Consider the following 27,561-nt stretch of genomic DNA (forward strand, 5'->3'; position numbering starts at 1 on the left):
AGTGCAGTTTGCACTACGCGAGCTACGCGTAGCACTTCGCGAACTGCGTAGTACCTTGTTCGCACTGTGCCAGATGTCGTTTTCAATGATTGCACAGTGCGGACAAGCAACCGGCACTGTGCAATCATTGAAAATGGCATCTTGCACAGTGCGAGCTGTAGTTTTCTGCTGCTCGAGTAGATTTTTACTCGAGCGGCAGCTTTCTCAACGCGAACTGGTAGTTTCTCATCGCGAGCGGTCGCGAGCATACGCGACCACTCGCAATGAGAAACCTGACCTCCTCGCGTTGGGAATCTCGCCGGGAGGTTTATTTTCCATGCTCGCGATCGCCAACTTGATGTTGCTGATCGCGAACAAGGAAAAAGTCTCGCCGGGATGTCATTTTGCTTGCTCGCGGTCGCCAACTTGACGTTGAGGATCGCGAGCAAGCAAAAAATGACCGCAGCACTACGCAACACTACGCTACGCGTGTTCGCACTGTGCTACGTGCAGTTCGCGGAGTGCGAAGTAGCGCGAACTTCGCAAACTACGCGAGCGTAGCGTAGTGCTTTGCCCAGGCTTAACTGAGACGCTCTCAGTAAAGCGGAGAAGAGAAATGGATCCAACACGTACCGCACGCAGGACGTGGCGGTACGCGTAAGCACTTGGGTGCGGCTGGCTTTAAAAGCCGCACCCTTAGTTCTAGAAGGCGCTTTGCCTTCTCTTGGTTTCACGAGCAGGGAGCGTCTTGGGGCATCTTTTGAACTTACCTGATTCCGCGAGCAAGAGTGTTTGTATCTCCGCGATTCCAGTTTCGATGCCTCATTGTTCCTGAATACAGATGAAGACCTGCAAATGAAAACAAAGAAAGGAGTTAAGTACTTTAACTTTAATTTCGGCGCCCATCACAATAAAGGCATATTATAGGAAATCAAAGACAATTTTTGGACCCTTTGAAATAGAAAGAATCCTATTTCAACGTTTAGAATTTTCGGACTTTCGCTACAGATTTTGTTACAATAATTGAACATTATTTGATTAGTGATTGTATATGCAAAGAAAAGACTTTTCAACCAATGTTTAGAGTATAAATGTTTAGGTAGAACTATGGTATGTTCTTGTTTCCTATTTTTAAAAGCTGCAAAGAAAGGATTTCGCTAACAGGAGAATACAGAAAACTTTAAAGAAGTAAGTGACTTATTGTTCGAAGTGAATTTAAAGAATCAAGGTTAGAATTAAAAGAACTAATTCATTGTTTTACTTTTACAGTTCATTCTCACACCGTCCAAAAAACGAATAACTAGAGAACATCCAATCCATCCCATAAAGTCAACGCAAGAAATACTGGACGTAGGACTAAAACAACTTCTGATCGCAGGTAGGCAAATTAAAGGTTTCTTCAAATAGACAATAACTGTTAAATGACAACAAATTTAGGTTAATCATTAAAAGAAATTCCCATAGAGTCTAATAGATGATACTTGTTGCTTCGCAGGTCGACAGCAGGAATCCCACTACGTCCAGTACCCCGGCCCTCCTCCCTAATTTCTAAATAGAATCTTGTAGGGGGTTTAAACAACACAAGATTTTAAATTAGATATTTTGGAAGTTGGTCCTTTGCGTCCCTGCGAATTCTACTACGTCTCTACAGACAAGATCAGGTAAGGGACGACGTAGTATCTTGTCACCTGGCTCCCTATTTACATTTTCGCTCCTTACTGGTCTGGACACAGATGGCATATGTTCTCGGATTTGTTTCAGCTCGCCCACTGGGATTTCAATATATCATTATTCACCATAGATACTTCCAAAAGTCCTTGTAAAGCCTTTTGTAAAATCACCATTACATCCAACATAGTTGAAGATGGGGTCACTGAAATCTCCAGAGTGGGGGGTAGATGTGAGAAAGTGGCACTGTATATACTGTTCCTTAATAGGTACAGGGTGTACAGAGTCCACAGTCCCCAAGGGTTTGACTGAGGCTAAAGTTAGATATAACCTGACTCTCTAAAGTGGTAGCTTGGTCGAGCAGTAAGGCAGTATCAGAGGACAGTGTAAAGCATTTGTTGTACACACTCAGTCAGCAAATGGTCTCACACACTCAACAACTGAACTCTAGGCCAATGGTTTATATATAAAAAATATATGCTTGTTTTATTTTAGAACCAACACTTGGATTTAAAATATACTTTCTCAGAATGAGATGTTTCATATAAATACTTTTGCAATATGCAATTGACTTTTGTAAACAGTTACAAGTGGTTGCAATAGGCAACTCTATTTTAAACACAACAATGCATTGAGCTCAATGGAAATTTCAAGTTATTCGCAACAGATTACTTTTTGGATTACTTTTGGAATTCCAGGACTGGATCCTAGATTCAGTCCTGGGTCAGTACTCAGAATCAAGTGATGAAAGTCGGCTTAATTACTGTAATGATTTATAAAGTATATTTAGCTATTTTAAAAGTTGACACTTAGAAAATATTTCAAAGAAAACAGTCAATGATTTCCTATGGAAGAAAATGTAGGTTACAGGTACTGTAGGTTATCGTTACTTTTGTAATCCAGTGCTGGGTGCCTAGACTCAGTTCAGGGACCTTTATCCAAAACAGGTAAGTAATTACGTTTTCAGATGTTATACGATTTTTGAAGAATATTTAGAAATTGCAGAAATCAACACTTAGAAAAAATTTCACAGAAAAACAGTCAATGGTTTCCTATGGAAGAAAAAGGAGTTAGAGGTACGTATAGTTGTGGGTACTTTTCAGAGTCAGTGCTGGGCACCAAGATCCAGCACTGGGAGCTCACCTAAGAGCAGGTGAGTAAATTCGTTTTTGATACTCGGCTGATTTTTGGTGAATATTTTGAGTTTTGAAAAGTCCACACTTAGAAGAATTTCCAAGCAAAAGCCAGTCAATGTTACCCTATGAGGAAAATAGAGTTATCGGTTTAAGGGTAAGTACTCGACTGGCAGAGTTGAGGTTCTGGGCATAGACTCAGGGGTCCCCCAGGGTCGGGTAGGTACAGTTGGTTCACCCTCAGCGACTCTAAGGTGGCCGGGTGCAGAGTGAGTTAGGCCCAATGTTATCCTACGAGGGATAGGGGGGCCTTGGTTGGTGGCTGTTGACTGGCAAGCCACGCGGCTGTGGGAGCTGGGCTCCTGGTCACTTACTCAGGGCAAGTGGGGAAGTAGGTAGGTGTAGAGGTTTCACTGCCAGGGCCACTCAGGCGGCTGGGTGCAGGGTGCTTTTGAGCCTTCGGGCGCTCAATTGATTTCAATGAGAAACCTCCGGTTTGGAAAAAGACTGCGAGCTCGGGGACGAGGATTCTTCAGATGCCACCACCACTTCGAGAGGTAAGTTGGGTAGTTGGAGGATAGGTAGGCACCCCGGGATTGGGCACAGGGGGCCGCGGGGCGCCGCGTGCAGGGGTGCCTTTTGGTGTCGGGAAATCTTACCCTCTGTTGATCGCGGTTGGGGGGGCACCTTGTTCTGAGGCTGCAGGCTCCTTCAGGAGTGTCGAGGGAGGTCCTTGGGTGCCGGACTCGGGGTCACAGTTGCCGTGGGGTCGTCCTCGTGGTCTTTGTCCACTCCGGCACTGGCCAGGCTTGGCTGGTGCAGAGTGTGCTGGGTTCACGGTTCCGGGCTGCTGCCAGGGATTAGAGGTAGGTTTCGAGTAGAGCCTCTACTCATGGGAGTCCCAGGGGCTTAGAGCCAAAAGGTAGCCAGGTCCTCTGGGGTTTGTGAGGTTGCTGGCCACAAGAGATGCCGGGTTGGAGCAGGAGCAGGTTCGAGGGTCGAAAGGCCGGTAAGGCTGGGGCCAAAGCAGTTGGTGTCTTCCTCTTTTTAGCAGCTGCAGGGCAGGTCTTCTTTCTTCTTGCTCTTCTTTGTAGTTTTGAATCTGGAATCTGGGGAAAAAAGGTTCAGGGTGCCCCTAAATACTAGATTTAGGGGCGTTACAGGTAGGTGAAGGGCAGGGACCAATGGGTCCCTGTCCTGGGGTGGGTACACCCCCTATCCTGCCTCTCTCCTGTGGGAGGGGGCAGTAGCCTAGTCCTGATAGGGTAGGGCTCCCCATCTTCAAGATGGCGAGAGCCCGGAGATGTGCTTCACCTCGCCTCCCCCACCTGTGGGGTGGGGTTGGCAGGCTGGCACATCCCCTGTCCTTATTTGGGGTTTCCGGCCAAAGCTTCCCGCCAGAGTGGGGGTTGCAGTGGCCTGGGGAAGCTCACAGAGGCGGCATGCCTTTGAAGCTTCCCCCTGCCCATCCTGGGGGAGGAGATTTAGCACCTCGCCCAGGATGTGCATTGTTGCAGGCCCAGGAGAGCAGGGGCTCTCCTACCCAGGGGTCCAGCAACATGTCTGCTGTGTGGCAGCCTAGGCAGCCTCAGAGCAGACGTGGATTGTAGGTTAGGTTTAAGGGGGCATCTCTAAGATGCCCTCTGGGGTGCTTGGTACATTAAATCCCACACTGGCATCAGTGTGGGTTTAATGTGCTGAGAAGTTTGATACCAAACTTCTCAGTCTTCAGTGTTGCCATTATGGTGCTGTGGAGCTCGTGTTTGACGAGCTCTCAGCCCCATGTGCTCTTAAATGGCAGTACTGCACTTACAGTGCTCAGGAATGGACCTTGGCACTGTAGGGGTACAGGGCTCCTGCTCCTGTGCCCACACCATTGGCATAAGGCACCCAGCTAGAGGGGTGGCTGATGTATGCCATGGCAGTGTAGGTGATGGGCATGGCACACAGGGATGTGTGTCATGTCGACTTTGTTTTTGTCTTGCACCCAAACACTCAGCCTGCAAAGGCAGTGTGCGTGTGTAAGGGTACAGGGCCTCTAAGGGTGGCACAATGAGTGCTGCAGCCCTTAGAGGCCTTCCCTGGTCACAAGGCCCTGGGTACCTAGGGTACCATTTACCAGGGGCTGACATGTGGTCAGGGTTTGCCAATTGGGGTTTTGTTTGTTTTAGGGAAGGAACATAGGCCCTGGGCACCGGGATTGGAAGGAGTCCAGGTCACACACAGTCAAAGTACATTCAGCAATTCAGCAAAAAGTGGGGGCATACCATGCAAGAAAGATGGCACTTTCTCACAGGGGAGTCAAATACTGAGCTCGCAGTTTCCTCACCTGCACTTTTCGGGTTTAGCTCAGGGCTCTCCCTCTGCCCCCCTGTTCGGACTCATTATGCACCAATCCTGAGGTACTATACTCTATAGGTCCCACCTTCTGCTTCTGTTGATGTGGGATTCCATCTGTCTGGGGGGTGAATATACGTGGTGAGGAAGACAACCTTGGATTAAAGGTATGCACACTTTGGTTGGATAATGATTTGTTGATAATGTTGGGTAAATCTGGGTCTGGTAGAATCAGGCAATCCAATCCGTCCTCGTATTGGGCCTTTATTTGTTGCTCATCCGCACTTATCCCTTGACTTGGCAATTGCTCTTTTCTTTTAAAATGTTTGCTCACAAAGTCCTTGATGGGATTAGATGGGACCAACCCTCCTCCCTTCTCGTCTTGTTGCAGGCCTTCCTGGGATGTTCTGCTGTTGATCTGGCACGCAGACTTTTTTACTTTTTCTTTTGCTGCTGCCTTAACCTCATCTACTGGGTCATCTCTCATTATGGTATCCGTTGATGGACCATTTCCTTTCCACAATTTACCTCTGCCCGGTGCCATCCCCACTACTACACAGCACTTTTTATTTGCGCTCCTCCAGGGGCACCCACTGCACTTTAACGGTGTTTAAGTTACGTTATTCTACTTAGTAGCTTCATTAAAAACTTTAAACTTACTTAATAGCCAACACTTCCACTTACCTCTGCTGTGCCTGTATGCCTGTACGCCTGAGTATTTTGTCCTCTCCTGCCACCGCCTCCACCCAATTTTACAATTTTCTCCAGACCCCTTTTAATAATATTTAATCCAGTTGTAATGGCTAATTGTGAGCAATTGTTGGAGATTTAACCAGTTTTGCTTGGTGGACTAAATTCTAACGGCGTACTACGGCCGTAGATATTGCTTGTACCTGGTCTTTCCTCTGGCCCCCCTCCATCCCTCTGGGGGAGCTGAGGATTCCCGCGCTGCCCGACCCTGCTTTCAGGGTTTTACTCCAGGCCCTTCCCTGGAACCTTTTCCACTGAACCAGGGGTTATATTGCATAGTATTAGGTGTTGTCTCTTTAATTGCATTATTCCATGTTAGAACCATGTCTAGCTCATGGTTCGTAGGGTTCTGGGAAGGCAGTTATCATTTGACCAGGATCTGTACCAGACGTTTCTCTGTAATCTCCTGTTCCTTGGTATTCTGCTATACTGGATATATGACAATAAATCTATACTGGATTTATCCCAACGCCTGATTGGAATTTGTATAGCGTGGAGCTTACTACAAATTGGTACCAGGAGTGGGTTTTTCGTCGCACAGTGAGCTGACCCTTGGGATTTCACTGGACTTCATTGGACTGCTCAATTTTCATTACACGGTGCATTTGAGCAAGGTTGTGAACAGAGTCGCTGTGTTTCATCCGAGATGTCTAATGGATGCGTTTACGTTTGAAGAGACTAATTTTCTGCTCAACTCCCTGTGGATCTACTATCGCGGCAACTCACATTACGAGGGGCTTCAATTTTAGCGTCGACGATCTACACCAAGAGAGTGCTGTGTTATACAATTTTTAGACTTTTGGCTCTCCGAGTGCATCTTGCTACAAAGAACCGTTTGGCTAAGCAATTTTCAAAGTATACCAGCGCTTACCCCGCGACACCGTTCGGAAGCAGGTGACCACAAGCGGAGCTCTGAATTCCATGTTCCAGCGCTCTCCCTCCTCCAGTGCTCTTCCTCCTTCTGGCTAGCTGCGGTGCATTCTGGGAGACACGTTGACGCGCTGACGTCATACGCACGTTGGCGGCCATTTTGAATTGGGGAGAATTTTCTTTGTTTTCAAGCGCAACGAGAGGGATTTCCATTCATACAAGAGGAGAACAGGAGAGAAACTACACGGATGAGCAACGTCTGCTAGTGTGACGGTGATTCACACACCTAAATTCAAGGATTTAAATACAGTGAGTTTCGAAGAATTTCGGGGTTAAAAAAAAAAAAAGTTAAAAGTTCCTCATTGTTTATCTTACTTAACTGTCGTCGATAACATTATTAGACATTTGTTTACAATGGCATCCAGTCAGGGTGTCATTCAACCTGCGGCATTTTTACCAAAAGCAGGCAAACCTGACTTAAAATGGGCAGAATGGCTCAGAGATTTTGAGAATTATCTCACAGCCATAGATGCAGACAATTACTCGCGGAAAAGGAAGTTAGCTCTTTTGGTTAACCATCTAGGAACAGCAGGCCGCAGAGTTTTTGACAATTTACCAAGGCATCCTGCTCCCACGGCTGAAGACACAGTTTGGAATGTCTACACTGAAGGGAAACTACGTATGGCTAAACAATATTCTGACACTCCAAGCGTTCTTCTCGAAAGGTTTAATTTCGCAATGTGCAAACAATCCAGTGAAGAATCAGTTGAAGATTACATAGCGACTTTGCGAGTATTAGCCGAAAAGTGTGAATTTGGACCCGAGATCGATACTTACAGTAAGGATCAATTTGTGTTTCATTGTTTTCCAAAGACAGTTCAAGAACGATTACTTACTTCACGTAATCTTAATTTGGCTGAAACAATCGATATAGCGAAAAGCATAGAGAAGTCGATTGTCACATCTAAAGTGTTGTCTGGGCAGTCAAATCAAACGTTAGGTACTAATTTACAAACATCGGTACAACCGGTGTGTGCCTCTAATGTAAGTCTGGTTTCTGATGAGAATATGGTGTGTGCTATCAATAACAGACAGTCATATAACAAAAATAGAATTTACAAGAACCAATCTCCGAGAGGTCAATTGGTTTGCTTTCGGTGTGGCTCAAGAAGTCACATCGGGAACAACCTCAGTTGCCCTGCTTTGGGGAAAAGGTGCACTAAATGCCAAAAGATTGGTCATTTCCAAGGATCTTGCAGGAGTAACATAAACCCTAATTTAAATAGAGTCAGAGTATCCAATATTTCACTGGATGAACAAGAAGTTCAAGAATGTATGACAAAATTTGAAAATATAGTAGTCACTATTGAAGTACCGGAGTCACTTGGTAAACCTATCAAAGGACCATTAGTTGATATGAGTGTAGGTGGAAAAACAATTCCAGCAATGGCTGATTCAGGAGCCCCTATTACTATTCTTGCAGACTGCACATTCTATCAGTTTTGGCCCAGTGATATGTCGCTTACTGCTCCTGATATTAACCCCAAAGCATTTGGAGAACAAGACATAGAGCTTTTGGGTTATTTTCTGGACAAACTAGAGTGTCTAGGAAGGGCTGTTAGGACGAAAATATATGTAGCTGTAAAGGGAAGAGACATCATAGGTTGGAAAGATCTTGCTTTGTTAGGCATTATATTACGGCCTGGTCAGGACCCTCCAATCGTCCTTGGTGATCTTCCTTCGAGCATGGTGGCAAGTATTCAAACTGATATGGAGGTGGAAAACATCACAAAGTCTTTCCCTAATGTGTTCAAAAATACAGTAGGTGAGGTAAAAGGGTATGAACATAATATAAAGCTAAAGAAGAACCCTGTACCAATAATACACAAGGTCAGACCGGTACCTCTTACTGTCAGGAAGGAGTTAAAAGCTCTACTGAATAATTTAGCAGCTGGAGGAATAATATCGCCAATTGACTCCTCAGAATGGATTTCTCCGGTGGTTTTACGAAAGAAAAGGAGTGGGGATCTCAGGTTATGTGTAGACTTAAGGTCTTTAAATCAGAATATCTTAGTAGACTGTCATCCATTACCCCTCATACATGAGATGTTAGCGAAGATAGGGAAATCAAAGGTTTTTTCCACTATAGACTTACACTCTGCTTACCATCAAATTAAACTCACTCCAGACTGTCAAGCTCTTACTGTGTTTGTGACTCCCTTTGGAGCCTACAAATATTTAAGATTGCCGTTTGGATTAGCATCGGCAGCAAGTGTTTTTCAAAAACTGATGGATGGTCTTTTTGGTGACATCCCACAAGTACAGGCATATCAGGACGATGTATTAATACATACTGAGACTGAAGAGGAACACATTGAGATTCTAAAGAAAGTTTTGTCCATTTTACAAGACAGAGGCATGACAGTCAAGGCCAATAAATGCAAATTGTTAGTTAATAATGTTGAATATATAGGCCACAACATTTCACGAGAAGGCATAAAACCTAAATTCTGCAATGTGGAAGCAATACGTGATGCACCTCCTCCTACAGATAAAGATGCTCTGCGATCATTCTTAGGCCTGTGCGAATATTACGCTAGATTTGTGCCAGGGTATGCACAAGTGATTCAACCATTAAGGCATCTTCTTAAAAAAGGGATAAGATTTGAATGGAGTGACACTTTGCATGAAGTTTTTGGGAAAGTGAAGTTGTTAGTTATTAATGCCCCAGCTTTACACCCATTTGTCTCAGATGCGAATTCTTTCATTTCAGTGGATGCCAGCCAGAAAGGTCTTGGTGCAGTTTTTGGCCAATGGATAAATGGAAAAGAACAAACCATTGCGTTTGCTTCTCGCACTTTAACTTCTACCGAGTGCAACTATAGCACAATTGAGCGGGAGGCACTCGCTATTGTTTGGGCGGTACAGAAATTTAAAACGTACATTTGGGGTATTCGTAGTGAGATTTTCACAGATCATAAGCATCTAGTCTCTTTACTGTGTGGCAATGGCTTGGGGAAATCTTCAGCGAGACTAGTTAGATTACTATCCAAACTGCAAGAATATAACCTTAACATTATGTACATTCAAGGAGGTAAAAATATTCGTGCCGACTGTTTGTCTCGAATACCCCTGCCTGATTGTAGTGAAGGTGAAGATGATTTCTACAAAGACTGCGTAGTAGGTCTTATAGATGCTGTTGATAAATGTAATGGAAGCATTTCTCAAGAAGAGTGGGCTGCCGCAATGGAACTTGATGAAACACTTAAGAAGGTGGAAATTTTCAACAAAAGCAAATGGCCAGCTAGTAAGGGGTTGAGTAATGAGTTAAAAAGTTTTGCTCAAATCAGTGAACAAATTTCGTTTGAAAACGGGGTTTGTGTAAGAAATGGGTTGTTTGTCCCTCCTATATCGTTAAGAGACAAGATCATAGATATTGCACACGAAGGCCATTTAGCGATTTCTGCAACATGCAAGATTCTTAAAAACATATTCTGGTGGCCATCCATGGACAAGCAAGTAGCATTGTTGTAGACAATTGTCCAAGTTGCGTGGTATCAGATAAACATTGGAAAGTTCATGTAAAACCTTTGATCACTGTCCCTTTTCCAGAATTACCTTGGGATAAAATTGCATTAGATTTCTCAGGACCGTTCAACATACTACCCACTGACAAAAGATACTGCATTGTGGCTATAGATTATCATTCTAAATGGGTGTATTATTCATTTGTTGAAGCAGCCAATTCTATCAATGCTGTCTCATTCCTTCAAAACATTTTCAAAATTGAAGGCACTCCCAGTTATGTCATTACTGACAATGGTCAACATTTTACCTCACAGCACTTTACCAATTTTCTTGAGAGGGCTGACATAAAACACTGTTGGGTCGCTCTTTATAGTCCTTCATCTAATGGATTAGTTGAGAGGGCCAATAGGTTCATTAAGGAAGGGGTACAGACAGCTATTGCAACAAATGTTGAGCTAGGTGCTTTCTTACAAAAGAAAGTATGGGCTTATTTAACGACGCCTCATTCCACTACTGGAATTACACCCTTCAAAGCACTCAGGGGAAGGGAAGCTAGATCTAAACTGGTGCCACAATGGTTCACGAATCTGGAAGCTGGCTCCTCGTTGCTTAAAAAAAGGAACATCATGACGAATCTTCAAGAGGTGAAATCTAGGGTTGTTCACAAGCAATTTCTACAAAAGAGAAACTATGATGGCACCTCTAATCATCATGTTCCTTTTATCAAAGTAAATGATTGGGTCATTATAAAGAAACCTTTTAAAGTTTGCAAAGGCCAATCTAAGTTTACTTTGCCGGTTAAGGTAGTGAAAGTTACCGAATCCTCTGTCTTCTTAGGGAACAGAGGGTGGTGGAATAAAAACAGTGTGGTGAAGGTTTCTGATGATCAAGTTAAGATTTTCAATAAAGTTTATTCAAATGCATGTAATGAAGAGGATTTTGGTTTAATTTTGGTCCTGATTTGAATGACAACTTTAATCTGGATAACATTACTTCCAATCCTAATTTGGATTTTACAATAGACCCTTCAGGTCAGTCCACAATTTCCATGGATGAGGTATCTACACGTGATCATCGTGTTTGTAAGATGCCACAAAAGTTCAATGACTATGTACTGTATTGATTATTATTATCGTGTTGGGTTTTTGTTGTTTTGTTTTATGGGGGGAGGGTATGTGGTATTCCATATTGCATAGTATTAGGTGTTGTCTCTTTAATTGCATTATTCCATGTTAGAACCATGTCTAGCTCATGGTTCGTAGGGTTCTGGGAAGGCAGTTATCATTTGACCAGGATCTGTACCAGACGTTTCTCTGTAATCTCCTGTTCCTTGGTATTCTGCTATACTGGATATATGACAATAAATCTATACTGGATTTATCCCAACGCCTGATTGGAATTTGTATAGCGTGGAGCTTACTACACTGGTCTTCCCCCTGGCCCCCCTCCATCCCTTTGGGGGAGCTGAGGATTCCCGCGCTGCCCGACCCTGCTTTCAGGGTTTTACTCCAGGCCCTTCCCTGGAACCTTTTCCACTGAACCAGGGGTTGGCAACAATGGATCGCAACAGGTAAGTATTTTTCTCCCTTATTCGGTTCAAATTTTCCTTTTTTCAAATTTAACATCGGTATCGGATGTCCGGTCCGATCCGATCGCAGGTGTCCGCGTCCTTGGTGCTGCGGGTGAGCAAGTGAGCGGGCACGAGCACGACCCGGTGCACACGCGCTCGTTGCACATCAGGCTACGGTAAGCAACGATAGAGCAGCTTTGGATACATCCACCTCCATTCCAGCCATATTATGCAATCATGGCAGATAATGTGGCCCCCTGCTTGTTGCTAATCGCAATCTGTTTACCTGCCCACCACCATTGTGCTGTAATAGACACCGTAACCTGCAAGACTTGGGCATGAGACAGACTGCGCCTGCGTGCCCACTTACACAACCCATACTTGCCCAACTTTCCCCTGAATGGTCACCTACAGCTCCCAGCAGCAGCTGATAACAGAATGTGCTGCTAGTTGGCTCAGCTACATCTGAAAGAGCAATTCCTATCAGTGCAACATACTTGTGCTTCTACAGCATCCCCTGCTTGATGTCTTTACATACTTTGGATTCCGCGCTGCTCTCCACACCTTAAATCACACGTTCCCTACAGCCCCTCCTACATTTCATGTGCTGGACATGTTATTTGCTAGCCCATCTCCTTGTAAATTGATCACACAATTATGCATGACCGTGCAAGCAAAATTGCCCATACGCACCCAAAGAGCCTACCTCAGACAGGAGGCGGAGCTTGATCCTACTCTCACCGCGGCCCAGTGGCGTTATTGTGGACTAACCAGGGCACTCTCCCCTAACTACAGACTGTGCCTGCTTCACATTAAATTTCTTCACAAAATGTATTTCACCCTTGCCCAGATGCACCAAATGGGTCTTTCGGATGGTACATGCTGTTGCAGGTGCGGAGTAGACAACGCCTCATTTCTCCACATGACATGGTAGTGCTCTGTAGTGACCCGCTTTTGGGCCTCTGTCTACGATGCTATTGCCTCGATCCCTGATTATCGCCCTCAAAAATCCCCACTGATAGCCATTTTGGGATGTGTTAAGGATGTTCCCAGCGGAGTCAGATGCCTGACTGCAATGCTGGTACGACTAGCAAACATACACTGGGGCCACCACCCCGCACCTCAAATTGATAGATGGCTATGTGATGGGACTTATTTTCAAGAACAACTTACTGCATACTGGGTGCTGGTGCCACAGGGCTCCTGCCAGGTAGACATCTTGCCTCCCCTTCACCACTTATCTCTCCTCCCTCATGGATTCCACTAGGATGAAGGATTCGCCTAACCTCCCACACACGCGAGGGGTTCCCCTGGAACTGATGTCACCCATACACAATCAGCTACCTACCTCCTAGATGGCATACGTCCTGCCAACCACGGAGAAACACAATCACCTGAAAATATTGTTTTATTGCACATGTCACGATGGACTGTGGACCTACTGTGCTATAATCTGTAATTGCCGGTAGCCTTGCCATCTATCTTTTTCTGCCTCCTTAGCTCCGATGCTATCTTTTTGCTCTGCCTGTTTTATTTATATCCGTACCTTCTTATTGCGTTACGTAACTCATTAAAAAAACCTAATACAAAATAAAAGTTGCCTTTGGTCTTATCCTAATTGTTGTTACCGTACCTGCTCGCCTATTGCCTAGAAGAGTAGTGGCTCTAACCTATTGAGTGAAACTGACAACAACCACCCTCTCAAGCTAGGAAATGCCACGATTGTCAAATCTGAATAGTTCGGACACAAAATGAAATATTATTGTCAAAATATTCATGCTCATGTTGCTCTCTGATTCTAAAATTACTTTCCCTTTAGAACAAACAAAGTCACCCAATTTACACAGAAAGATATCAAAAGCATTCATTGCATCACTGTGGAGAGCTGCCCCCGATTCGAGTAAACCCCCAGTTCCTTGGAAAGGGCAACTCTTCGCTATAATCAAAGAACTGGCGATTCAAGCTAAAAAGTCAAACCCCCTTGAGCTCCAGTAGTATGTCCAAGGGAGGCAGCTCACCTGCACTGCAGTGTTGTACAAACAGTGGTGTGTGGTGGAATAATATCCTTTGCAAAAATATCATCTGACACAAATAGTGTGTTGTCTGCACATGTGCTAATATTAACTCGAAATGCGCAATAGTTTTGTACACGATATTTAAGATATAGCATTTCTGTAAGACATTTTTTTGCTTAAAATATGCTGGTAAATAAATAGCTAAAGAACACAACAACTGCACCAAAGTATAGACTTTAGAAACTGACAGTAAATCTGGGTAAAGCTAGCAACAGACAAAGCAGGGGCACAAAGCAGTCAGCAATCGGCACACTCAGTTTCACCAGTGGGGCAAGCATTCTGGATAGGATACTGAGGCTCTGCACACCAACAAAGTATCTAAGTTTATTTGAAGGCACATTAATTAAGTGCCACAGGTGCAAAGTGTACAGCAGCTGCTCAGAACCTTCCACTCCAACAATCCCCCTTATATGTTCGTTGTAGGAAAAACTAAATGACTAGAACATGCCATATACAGGGGTGGCATAGAGGGACAGTGATAGCAGGCCATGAGTGGAGCATTGTGGAATGCGACAGCCTAGGACTCAACTTTCCTATCCATGGCTAATAAACATTTTCTACGTAATGAACTTCTTCCAACTCCTAGCTTGACCATGTCCAGGTTGGATTCCATTGTTATTCAGGGCAAAATAGGGGGAAAAGAGGTCCCAATTCCTTACTGACCGTATTATTGAGTGAAATACGAGTGAAGTATTTGTCCTTGACAGTGGGAGAACGTATCTCACTGGCGACAAGAGAGTTCCAAGTGAGTGTCAGGACAAATTCAGGGAAATTGTGGTTCAACACGGAAAAATTCCAAAAAGCGATTGATCATGTGCAGTATTTTTTTATGCAGTTTTTTTGAAGCTGAGACTTCCTCTCAGGTGAGTAACAATACGTAACAGCCAACACGTGTTTCGCCCCTTTACATGGCCATCCGGCCTGGGGCTTCCTTAGGGCTCTACATTTACAGGTGAAAAAAACGTAGAATATATACAGTGCAGGAAATGGTAGAGAGGTATTCCAAAAATTATTACGACACATTATTTATTTAAGAGAAAGGGTGGGGGGTGAATTGTCCATTGACAGGTGAAAAGAAACGTGCAGTATTTACAGTGCAAGGGATTACGGAGAAATGTTCCCAAAATTGTTACGATACATAGTTTGTACAGGGTGCATTTTCGATAGTCATATATCACATATATTTGCATGCAGTAGATTGCAGGTTGAAAGAGAGCCGGAATCAAGGGTGGGGCACAGTAAGAGAAAAAGATGATTTAGAAGATTATTAGACATGAGTCAAAGTATGAGTGGGTGGACAGGGTATGAGTGTTGAGACGCACAAAGAGCAGGGGAAGGGAAAAACAGTAGGCAAGTAGTGCATAAGAACGCAACATACATACAGCATAAGCATAAGAGAGGGAAGAAACATATCGGTACAGGAGTATAGTGGCAGTATGCATGCACAGCAACACACATTTGCATAAGGTTATAAATATATATACAAGTTTGTATTGTATTGTATTGTATTGAAGCTTGTATAGCGCGCTGTCACCCTACGGGTATCCTGGCACTCTGACAAAACAGTTATCGCTTATGCTGGGAGAATGGCCAAGACGGAGATAATCAGGCTGCAGGGAAAAGCCAGGTCTTAAGGCTCTTTCCGAATTCCATTAAGGAGTCCAACTGTCTGATCCTCAGTGGGAGCTCGTTCCACATCCGAGCACCTACCACACTAAAAGCCCTCCCACCCATCCTGGCACGTTTGAATCTAGGTTGTGCCAGCAAGTTAGCGCTGGAGGAACGCAACTGTCTCGGGGGGAGATACCATGTAAATCTTTCCTGAAGAGGGACCGGGCCCGTCCCATGTGTTGCTTTATGGATCAGACGAAGGGATTTAAAAAGGACCCTTTCTCTGACTGGCAGCCAGTGGAGCTCTCGCAGCGCCTGAGTGGAAGAGGAGTCGCGCCTGCGATTTAGCGCCAACTTTGCTGCCGCCGACTGAACTCTCTGTAGTCCCTGCAGAATATACTGGGGGGCCCCTAAATACAGGGAGTTACAGTAATCCATTCTACTGAGTACCGTACTCCTTACGATCAAGGCTCGCATGTCTTCTGGCAAGAGCGGAAGAATCCGGCGTAGTAGTCATAGTAGCCCGAAACACACGCTGGCTGTCTTACTTGCCTGCGAGTCCAATTGGAGATTACTGTCAAACAGGAATCCGAGGTTACGTATTGTGTTTGCTGGAGCCAGTGGAGCCTCATCCGGGGCAAGCCTGAACTCCACCGGCAGATGTTGAATCTGCCTTAATGGCGAGTAGTACAATACCTCAGTTTTTTCTCCATTAAACTGCAGGGAGTTTCTCCGCAGCCAATCTGTGGTCAGACTCATACAATTTTGAAATTGTTCTAGGGAGACCACCTGTTTTCCTTCCAATGAAAATGCCAATTGCGTATCATCTGCATAGTTTACTAGCTCAACCCCAGATGCCTTGATGATCGAGAATAGTGGTTGTAAGTATATGTTAAAAAGAATGGGGCTGATGCTGGAGTCCTGTGGTACCCCATATGCTACTGGGGATTTTCCAGAGGAAAACGGCCCAGAGTTACCACCTGTTGTCTCCCCGCCAGGTAAGAGCGGAGCCACTGTAGTGCTCGGCCCTTTACCCCTATTTCCTCCAATCGCTCTAACAGAATTGGATGACTTACTGTGTCGAATGCGGCTGACATATCCAGGAGCACCAGAACAAAGGTGCTCCCGGTGTCAGCCCGCATTCGCATATTGTCCATCATAGTGACCAGGGACGACTCCGTCCTGTGGCTGGGACGGAAGCCGAACTGGTCCGTATCTAGCAAGTGATGCTCTTCCAGATATTCTGAGAGAGATCTGCTCACAGCCTTTTCCAGGATTTTAATAGGAAAAGGAAGGAGGGAGATAGGCTGAAAGTTAGCCGGGTTAGTTGGATCCAGGGTAGGCTTTTCAATAAGAGGGGACACCATCGCCTGCTTCCATCCCTCCGGAACTGATCCTACTTCCAGAGATTGGTTGCAGATCTGACGCAGCCAAGGGAAAGTCAAGTGGCCATATGACTTCCACACTTTCTGGGGCAGGGGGTCAAGGGGTGAGCCGGAGGAGATACTATAGGCCATAGTATCAAAGGTAAGATCAGTAAAGGTAGGGAAGGTGACCAGAGAATATTGCTGGTCCAGGGACCCCTTGGTTACCTCTTTACCAAAGTCCTGAGCAACTGCTTCGTTGTCCTTAAGAAGGTCAACAATCTTAGCCACTTTATCTTTAAAATGAGTGGCGATCTCGTCACACAACTTTTGTGTGGCTTCTACTTTGTTCTCCAGACATGATGGGGCTGATATGGTTCTTGCAATTCTAAAAAGCTCCTTAATCCCGCTTGGGGCTTGCACAATGGACTGAGCATAAAAGTTAGTCTTACTTTCCAAAATAAGCAGCTTGTACCTGCTCAGTACTATCTTTAAAGTACCCTTATCCCTATCCAGATACCCCTTCCTCCATATCCTTACGGCCTTCTTACATTGTGATCTTAATTGTCTCAGGTCTTCATTATACCAGGGTGCTGAAATTTTATTCCTGGTTTTTATTTTTTTCATCGGGATTAGATCATCTAGAGCAACAGTGATATACTCCTGGTAGATGTTATAGTTGTCCTCCACCGTACTGGAAGCCTGGAAAGGGCTCACTGTAGGTGGTATTAAGAGGGCACCCGTCCTTGCTAATTTAGTCCAGTTTCTACCTTTCCGATACAGCACGGCGGTTTTGGCTTGGACAGGATAATCAGCTAACCGCATTTTAAAATGGATGAGGTAGTGGTCTGTCCAAATTTGGGGGGTAATGTTTAAGAGTTCCACCTCTGACTCGTTTGCGAATAAGAGATCAAGTATATGTCCTCCCTGGTGAGTCGGGGAGATAACTAACTGTTGGAGACCGAGATTTTTACATGTGTATTTCAGATCTCTCAGCTCGTTCTTCATACTGGCATTCTCCCACCAATTGAAGTCGCCCAGGATGACCATATTAGAGTGTGATAAGGATAGATTAGTAATGGTTGTGAGAAGTTGGCCCTGATATATGATGTCACTAATTCTAGTGTACACCTTGTATCAGTCCAAACAACCCTTATGGTGATTGGTTGTAAAGTCAACCTTATAGACCAGCTATCCTAGTGGTAGCATGGACAAGAGCAGTCTTAGGCTTAACTCTGTATGGCATGTGAAGCCAGCTGTTATACCATATGCAATCCCTTGAATACCAAATGAAAGGACACCACAACAGATATATATAAAAATAGAATGTATTTATTCTAGTCAAACCCTCAGCACTCTTTATGAGATTCGAGGTAAGTACAACACAGTCTTATTTAAGCATACATTAAGTCACACAGGTAAGTAATACAGTTAGGCCCTAGGGGCCACGCAAACCATATACTAAGTAAGTGGTATAAGGACCACTGTCACGAACACAGGATAGGCCTAGGCCTAGGGAATCGCTGGGGCTACACTATACTACCAAAGGTTAGGAAGTGGGAGGCCCACGGGATTCAGGTGCAGAGTGGAAACACTCACGCGTAATGCGTAAAAGTCGTTAGAAATAGAAGTTATTAGAATTTAACAGTTTTAGGACACTTCTGGAATAGCTAGGAAGTCGAGACTTGGAAACTAGACCCTAGGATAGTCAATACCCTTATGAGCACCGAAGTACTCAAGTAACCTAGCCCACGGGCTGCGGGTGCATAGGTGTGAACTTGCGTCGGGTTTCGTCGTTGACTCCTATGGATGCCTGAAGGAAAGTTGCTGACAGGTCCTGAAGAAAGCCATTTGACCATGGGGTCAAGAAGGCTGAAACATGTCGACCGTATTGTCACACAGCCTATTTGTTAAAAGCTGTTTTTGCACCAATTTTTACTCAAAGGATTAGTAGGAATATCTTGAATAAAATTCCTTTTCTCCTCTAAATCCTTTTTTAATATTCACGTCTCTGCACTGCACCTTTCATATATCATTTCTGGTATATATATTTTTTGACTAAGCCAGTGATCTTTGCTGTCTTCTTTTTTCCCCTTCCTGGGTTACATTCAGGTGCTCCGGTTGACACCTATACCACATGGAACACCTCTTGTTGGAGAGGTTTATAGTGGTGGGAAGGATGGATATCCAGATGATGATACTGACCAATCACTGGTTGTTGATGGAAATCCTTTATAGTCAAACAGCACTTTAAAGCTTCTTTCCTGCCTTTTGCATGTTTTCTATTTGTCTCTCTTGAATGTGTAGACCATCAGACTTCTTTGGTTTATTAGTTACTGAACAGGGGATTGAGTCTGTTGTTTGGTCTTTAAACAATCCCTTGGACCCTCCCTAACTGTTTTCAAATTCACGTGCAGCTGACGGCTGCGGGTCCTTTTTTAATTACCCCTTTCTCTTGACTACACTTGTTTTTGGTAGTTCGTGTGGTTAATTAATTAGTTAATTAATTAATTATTTGACATTCCGTTCTGGGCGCTCTGTTGTTAACTCTCCCAGTCAATAGCAGATTAGACAGACACACATTTGCTCTTCATTTTTTCAACATGGCAGAATTTAGTAGCTTAGCATACGATGATTCTGTTTACCAATCAATACTTGACAACACACCTAGCATCTTAGAAAATGCTTTTGGATCACTAGGCACAACATCAGATGATTGGAGCCAGATATTGTCCTTGAAAAAATCACATACACGGACTATGATACATGGCGCAATCATGGCCGAATACCTACAGGGTAATTGTGCCCCTTCGGGTTTGATCGTTACTAATGCCCCCGTCTTTTTTTACAAGACAAAACATTTTTGAAAGATTGGTCCCTCATAGCATGGCTCTGCACGCGCGATTGGCTTATTTTAATAGTCAGTACAGCAAAACGAGTTGCAGACGCCATTCTTCTTGAGAAACAGGTTTTAGAGGCCCAAATCAAGGTCACTGTTACAGCCACTCTGTTAAAAAAAAACAAGAAGAGGCTAACAAAAGTAACAAGGAACTTAAAGATTCAATACTGACTTCCAAGATTGAAAAGTTCAAGAAAGACTTAGCCAAATTCAAGCATGAGGTGATCTATCCCTACACCAGTGACACATATACTCCACCGGAATTTAATACAAAAGGACGTCGCTATGGTTCCACATATTCAGGGAGCAGCTCTGATGATGACATAAATGAGAGTGATGGCCCAGAAATGAACAGGCAACAATATAGAGGACGTGGCAATAGAAGGAACTGGAGGGGACAGTATACACCCCATTTCCAACATTGGTGGCCTCCTACACCTTGGGGATATCCCCCCCAGCCGTTTCAGCCATTACCACCAAATCCGTTCCTAATGCACCAACAGGACCCGAATTACCAGCCTTTTTTAGGGTCTGGCCAAGGGAGGTCCAGAGGAAGAAGAAGAGGACAACAGTCACAAGTACATTGGAATCTGCCGACATCTATGCCTCAACAAATGAGCACACGCAGCCAAACCAAGAAGGGTCAACCGCAACCAGGAACGAGCACAGAGACAATTTGATACTCAATCTAAGCAAGAAAATGCTGACAATAGATGAGATATCAGTCCTCAACAAAGGCCTTGGATTTGTAACCACAACACATGGAGATGATTTTCAAGTACAGTGCGATTTGGCCAAATTCTTCCGCAAAATACGACTACATTTCTTTTTCAACAACAAAGATCTGTCCCTCACCGCCACAGAGGAGACCAACACTGGTCTGAAGAAACGATCTACCTTCAATCCTCCACCACATAGTGTACCTCCTCAAGTTCTTACCTTTGAGAAAGCTGTCATGGAAGAGATTATGACCTTATGCAATAATAAGAAGAAGGAAAATCAATACAGCAACCTCCCGAAGAAAGAACAACTGGCATTAAAAGCACTCACGCAAGATCAGACAATTGTAATCAAGCCAGCCGATAAAGGCGGAGCTGTTGTCATCCAGGACACTGAGACATATCGACAGGAATGTAGAAGACAACTAGAGGATAGAAGATTCTATCAACCTCTCCAAGAAGACCCAACAGAAAGAATTAAGAAAGCCATTACTGAAGCAGTGGAAGAAGCATTAGCTAATGGTTGGATTACTTCACAAGAAGCACTGTTTTTGCATACTCCTCATCCGGTGATGCCATACTTTTATACTTTACCTAAAGTACACAAAACCCAACGTCCACCACCAGGAAGGCCCATAATATCAGGCCAAGGATCATTATTAGAACCTTTGTCTACTTTCGTGGATCATTTTTTGAGGCCATTGGTAAAAGGTATGCCTACCTATCTACAAGATACCAAAGATGTCTTACGCTTACTACCTACAGTGGATTTTGATATCGAAAAAGATTTTCTAGTATCATTGATGTAGAATAATTGTATACATCCATTCCTCAAGATGAAACTCTTGACACCATCTTCTCCATCTTGAATGATACGGTTTTGGAATCCATCACTCCTGTTCACTTCATCATGACGCTTGCACATTTGGCTATGAAGGAAAACTTTTTCAAATTTGAAGATACTGTATACCTTCAAGTTTCAGGTACCAGCATGGGAAGCATTTTTGCTCCAAGTCTAGCCAATCTATACGTACATTCTTTTGAGTAGACACATGTACTTAATCACGACAATCCCTTCCTCGATTCAATCAGATTATGGAAGCGCTACATCGATGATATTTTTGTAGTATGGCGCGGAGATCTGTCGTCGATTTCGTCCTTTTTACAGTGGTTGAATACCAGAAACAACTTCTTAAAGTTCACAGTTGAAGCGCACAAAGAAAAATTGTCTTTTCTGGATTTATCCATTTTCACTACTCCAACAGGATTAGAAAGTGAACTCTATAAGAAACCTATGGCTCGGAATTCTCTCCTCTGGTACGACAGCCAACACCCTAAATCTCTCAGAGACAATCTCCCTTATGGGCAATTTTTGCGTGTAAGACGCAATTGCTCAACACCGGACAAATACCAGATGCATGCGCAAAATCTAACTGAACAATTGATTGAGAAAAAATATCCAAAAAGTTTGATCAAAAAAGCTTTCAAACGGGCCTCCAACAACAACAGGGAGGCTTTAATAGAACCGCCTTTTGAAAAACCTCCGATAGACCGGTTAACCTTTGTCCACACTTTCAGTACTTTAACCAATGGGATTCAAAAGTGTGTGAAGAAACATTGGCGTCTTCTAAACTCATGTAAAGAAAAGATACAGTTACCCTTATTTTCTTTAAAGAGAGGAATCAACCTTAGAGACAAACTCGTTCACACAAGACCTCAAGAAGACAGACCACGTCAAATTGGTACATTGTGGGATTTACCAGCGGTCCAGGGACACCACCCTTGTGGTACATGCTCAATCTGCCCACAAACTAAACATTCCAAATCTATAGACATTGGCACAAAGACACCGTGGGAACAAAGGACTTTTACTAATTGTAACAGTGAAAATTTGATTTACCTGATCGAGTGCCCATGTAAATTTCGATATGTAGGCATGACTACCCGCAAAGTTAGACAACGTATGCTTGAGCACAAGAGTACATTCAGATGCAAGAAAATGAATACCAGGTTAACACGACACTTTCTTGAGGCCAATCACCAAGCCAACGATTTTACTTGGACTGTTCTAGAAAAACCTTTTGTACCGTCTCATGTCAGTGATATATCTCATTTTTTGTTCCATAAAGAACAAAGATGGGTTTTCAAAATTCACAGTGACTTAGAAGGCCTAAACGATGGTATCCCTTGGTCTTCCTTATGAGGCAAACTTTTTGCAGTTTTGTTTTCACATTCTCTTAACTGCCAACATATGCTCATCCGCATAAATACTGTAATGGCATGCATTTTCATGGCGTTTTTTGCAGTAGACCAGTCGACGGGGTACAGTTCCATTTTTCCACATGACCCAGCACAGACAGTTGTGGTTATTATTATTTATTATAATTATTTTTTCGAACATGCGGCAGCTCGCACACTGTTTTATAGATCTAGGTTAATACACATACATAAAACGTGTACTCATACGAAACGCTCAAATTGTTTTCCCTCCTCTCTAATGAAACTTTAAATAAGGTGTTATCCTTAAATAATTGTTTATGAGAGCAAGTCTGGGACCTCTACACATAAACCAGCCTCTTGAATAAACTATTTGTAGATTTGTTAAAGTTTCCCCCACTGTCATGATCGATAAAGCTGATATTTTTCAAAAAACTACTACTTCCTAGTTTGCTCACGTCATTTTGTAGTTTTTTAATGTTACTACACTAGGATTGGTCACTTAGTTTCTACCGATGACGTCACAGGATGGTCATTGGCCGATTGATCTACACGTAATTTTACGTGCTCCGTGGTTGTTTAAATGACCACGATTCAGGTCTTCGGTTACCTCCCAAACGGCTCAGACATATCTTGAGGTACCGACGGAGAGGTAGGCAAACGACTTCTCTGCAATGAGTTTTGTATACAACTTGTCGCGCGTTCTGTTATGAGGGGTGGATAACTAGTGCGTGCTTAAGTCTCTTTTGGATTTTGCCCGCAGCCTACCAAATGGACAGTTCAGTAATTATCCCTAGTACTGTCACACCGCTGTAGAGCTTGCTGATGCAGTTTTGTTTTGTTTATAGGCACTTAGTTTCGAAGCAAACGGTGTACAACTGAACAGACGCCCGAATTGCTTTTGATTGTAATATTCTATATCGTCTTTCTGCTTGGGGAGTTTTTAACAGGGTATTTGAACGGTTGTCCTGTTTTTCTGGATCCTAAATGCGATCCCTTAATAGCGATGACTATTGGTACAATACTAACGAGAGGTCCCTCTCATCTCTAACCACATTGTCGCAACCCTTCCCTATATTTTACAGGGCGGGGCCTCCCTTAACCTGAGTCAGCACCGGGTGAGGTGAGGCTTACTCCTCGTGCTAATCATGTAAGCACTTGGAGACATGTTATTGGTCTTGTCCAATATATACTATTCAATCTTGAGAGCTAATGATTAAACTTGCAATTGTGTTTTCTTTTCTTTGTTGTGCACAGATAATTCATATATACTGGTCGCACGAAGAGTTATACACCACGAAGGTTGTATTTTATGCACTTACCTATTAATTTTTGTCACATTCCTTGTTGCAGTAGCAATACAAGTATATTATAAGGTCCTGAAGAAAGCCATTTGACAATGGGGTCAAGAAGGCTGAAACATGTCGACCGTATTGTCACACAGCCTATTTGTTAAAAGCTGTTTTTGCACCAATTTTTACTCAAAGGATTAGTAGGAATATCTTGAATAAAATTCCTTTTCTCCTCTAAATCCTTTTTTAATATTCACGTCTCTGCACTGCACCTTTCATATATCATTTCTGGTATATATATTTTTTGACTAAGCCAGTGATCTTTGCTGTCTTCTTTTTTCCCCTTCCCGGGTTACATTCAGGTGCTCCGGTTGACACCTATACCACATGGAACACCTCTTGTTGGAGAGGTTTATAGTGGTGGGAAGGATGGATATCCAGATGATGATACTGACCAATCACTGGTTGTTGATGGAAATCCTTTATAGTCAAACAGCACTTTAAAGCTTCTTTCCTGCCTTTTGCATGTTTTCTATTTGTCTCTCTTGAATGTGTAGACCATCAGACTTCTTTGGTTTATTAGTCAGTGAAGAGTGTCCGGTGGATCCCAAGGATGGAATCAAGAAGGAAGGATACCTGCAAGCAGAAGGGACAGAGTCTAGGTCACCAGCCAGGAACCAGGAAGGAACCAGGCGATGTTGTGCAGATGCAGGTGAAGAGGTGAAGCTTGTCGCAGCAGTCACGGGTACCAGGAGGAGTCGAGGACGACCAGGACCAGGAGGTGAGCTGTCCCACGAAGGCTCTTGCTGTCGGCGGCGTCGATGTCGAGTTAGGACCCAACAAGCCTTGGCAAGCGGAACCCACGCAGAATGGAGGACTTGCTTCTGGTGCAGACCAGGAAGGTCTGGGGTGCTTCTCTTTCACAGAGGAGCGGGTGCCAGTCTGGAGGAGCCGGACCAGCAAGATGAAAACAAAGGTTCGTCGTCGCAGAGGTCACTAGCCAACGGGCCAGCAACCGGACAACACGTCGAGCAACTCAGGTGCAGCAGGGCCCCACGCAGAACACGTGATTTGTGGGGAGCTGATCTTCTTTGCAGATGGGGCTCGGGATGGGGGCTTCTCAATTCCCCAAGCACTGCCTCGAGGAAGCCTCAGAAGTCGCGCTAGTCAGGTACTAGCCACTTTTCCCAAGTCGCCGGTCCCACGTCCCTTGTCGCCTCCACGGGTCTCAGCTTCGCTGTAGATGTGGATCTGGGTCAGAGGTGTCTGGAAGTCTCGGCGCTGGTCAGTCTCTGCAGTCGTCCCTCGTAGGATCAGTCGCAAAGCAAGCAGCGGTCGCTGGATGGTGCCTGGTTGCCCAGGGTGGTCACTCCTTGGCCACAAGGGAGATTTCTTCAGTCTTCTTCCTGAGGTCGAATGTCGAAGGTCAGAGTTTCTGTACAAGTTGCAGATTCAGGTTAATCTAATTTAGCAGGGCTCAGCTACCTACTGATATACTGGGCTAGTGGGCTGGGCTACCTGCAAGGTCCCTCCTATGGGTGGGACCAGCAAGGGGGGTGGTTACACCCCCTTTCCTTTGTCCAGTTTCGTGCCAGAGCGGGGGCTGGAGTGCCCCAGCACCAGTTTGAACTGGACTATGCATGGGACACCTTGTGTGCCCCAGGCAGTGTCTAGTTTCTTTCATCCCTCCCTGCCCCAATACACTAACTCCTGTCTGGGGTGGTGCTCGCACCTCCCAAGGCAGGAAACCTATTAACCAAGCCTCCCTCGCTGGAAGGACTCCCAGCAGCAGGAGGTCAGACTTGTGTCTGTGGCAGCAGCATCCATTTTTTGATGCTGGGGCTCTGGTTAACTTTAACCGGGTAAGTAGGTTTCAACATGTCTTCTCCCTCTAAAAGGGAGGAATAATATCCTCATTGCCAGAAATGGTATGGGGGTATTATTCCAAAGTGTTAGACACCTTACACGACATGTTTTGATAAAGCCAAACCATAGTTACCATAACCGTTTAAGATTATAAGGTACTTTAAGAGTATATGGTAGGCTATATCATAGAACAGCTATAAGGACATGGTTCCGAAAGCTGCAGACAGGCTCAGCTCATGGTAGAGCACCATCTCACATGTTACCAAGCACTCTGCCTCCAGGATTGTTAAGGCCTGCCATAGGAGTGGCTGATAGGTACACATGTGTCTATATATAAGGTAGATATAGGAATACTACACCTAAGCAAGGGGTGATTACATGACCTTGCCCCCAGCTGAGTGATCAGCCAGTTGTGTCATAATGGAAGGCCAGGCCAGGGGTGGCACAATACATGCTGCAGCCCCTGGTAGGCCTAGGGTACACCAATGCCCTGGGTACCTAAGGTACACTGTACAGGGGCCAATAAGGTGATCCTAACCAATTGGGTTATGCACCTAAAGTACATAGTATAAATTTAGAGAGAGAACAGCTGGGCTGTGGGTCTGATTGGCAGGCCCACAGCCACATCTAAGTCGAAAACCAGTGAAGCAAAAGCAAAAAGTGGGGGTGAACATAGAAAGCAGACCCTACTCTCCTACACAACCCCCCCCCCCCAAACTTAGGGACATTAAACTAACCTTGACCAGTTGAGTCTTCATGTTCTAAGTGGAAATATCTGGAGAGTCCATCTGCATTGGCATGGTCAGTCCCAGGTCTATGTTCCACTGTGAAGTCCATCCCCTGTAGGGAAATGGACCACCTAAGAAGTTTGGGATTTTCACCCTTCATCTGATTTAGCCACAAGAGGGGCTTATGGTCTGTCTGAATCTTGAATTGAGTGCCAAACAAGTATGGCCTCAGCTTCTTCAGGGCCCAAACCACAGCAAAGGCCTCCCTCTCAATAGCTGACCAACGTTTCTCTCTAGGGGTCAGCCTTCTACTAATAAAAGCAATGGGCTGGTCTTGGCCATCTATATTCAGTTGTGAAAGAACAGCTCCCACACCCAACTCAGAAGCATCTGTCTGGACTATGAACTCTTTGGAGTAGTCTGGACTTTTCAGAATAGGTGCTTTTTGACAGCTCACTGTCCACTGAACTTTCTTTGGCATCTTCTTAGAGGTCAAGTCATTAAGTGGTGTCACAATGGACCCATAGTTCTTAACACACTTTCTGTAGTACCCAGTCAGGCCCAAGAAAGCTCTGACCTGAGTCTGGGTAGTTGGAGGAGTCCAGTTCTTTATGGTCTGGATCTTGCTCTCCAGTGGTTGAACCTGACCTCCACCGACTAGGTGGCCCAGGTATACAACCTTACTCTGCCCTATCTGGCACTTAGTGGCCTTGATAGTGAGGCCTGCCTTTTGCAGGGCCTCTAAAACATTCCTCAGGTGGACCAGGTGATCCTCCCAGGTGGAGCTAAAGACAGCAATATCATCAAGATAAGCTGCACAGTAGTCATCCAGGCCTGCAAGGACTTGATTCATCAACCTTTGGAAAGTGGCAGGTGCATTCTTCAAACCAAAGGGCATTACCACAAATTGATTATGTCCTCCTGGGGTCGAGAAAGCAGTTTTGGCCTTTGCATC

The 27,561-nt window shown here is 44.5% G+C and overlaps 1 protein-coding gene across 1 annotated transcript in view; it reads right to left on the minus strand.

The window, feature by feature from the left end:
* The window catches only part of LOC146830942 (uncharacterized), a 338,432-nt gene that overhangs the window by 203,146 nt on the left and 107,725 nt on the right, over nucleotides 1-27,561 (minus strand). Inside the window, exon 2 of the mRNA XM_085605136.1 lies at nucleotides 750-828. Within this exon, the coding sequence (XP_085461262.1) occupies nucleotides 750-805 (56 nt within the window). The 5' untranslated portion in view covers nucleotides 806-828. The remainder of the gene's footprint in view (nucleotides 1-749; nucleotides 829-27,561) is intronic.

The sequence above is a fragment of the Triturus cristatus genome, chromosome 5_1 (assembly GCF_964204655.1).
Source record: "Triturus cristatus chromosome 5_1, aTriCri1.1, whole genome shotgun sequence".
Taxonomy (NCBI): Eukaryota; Metazoa; Chordata; class Amphibia; order Caudata; family Salamandridae; genus Triturus; species Triturus cristatus.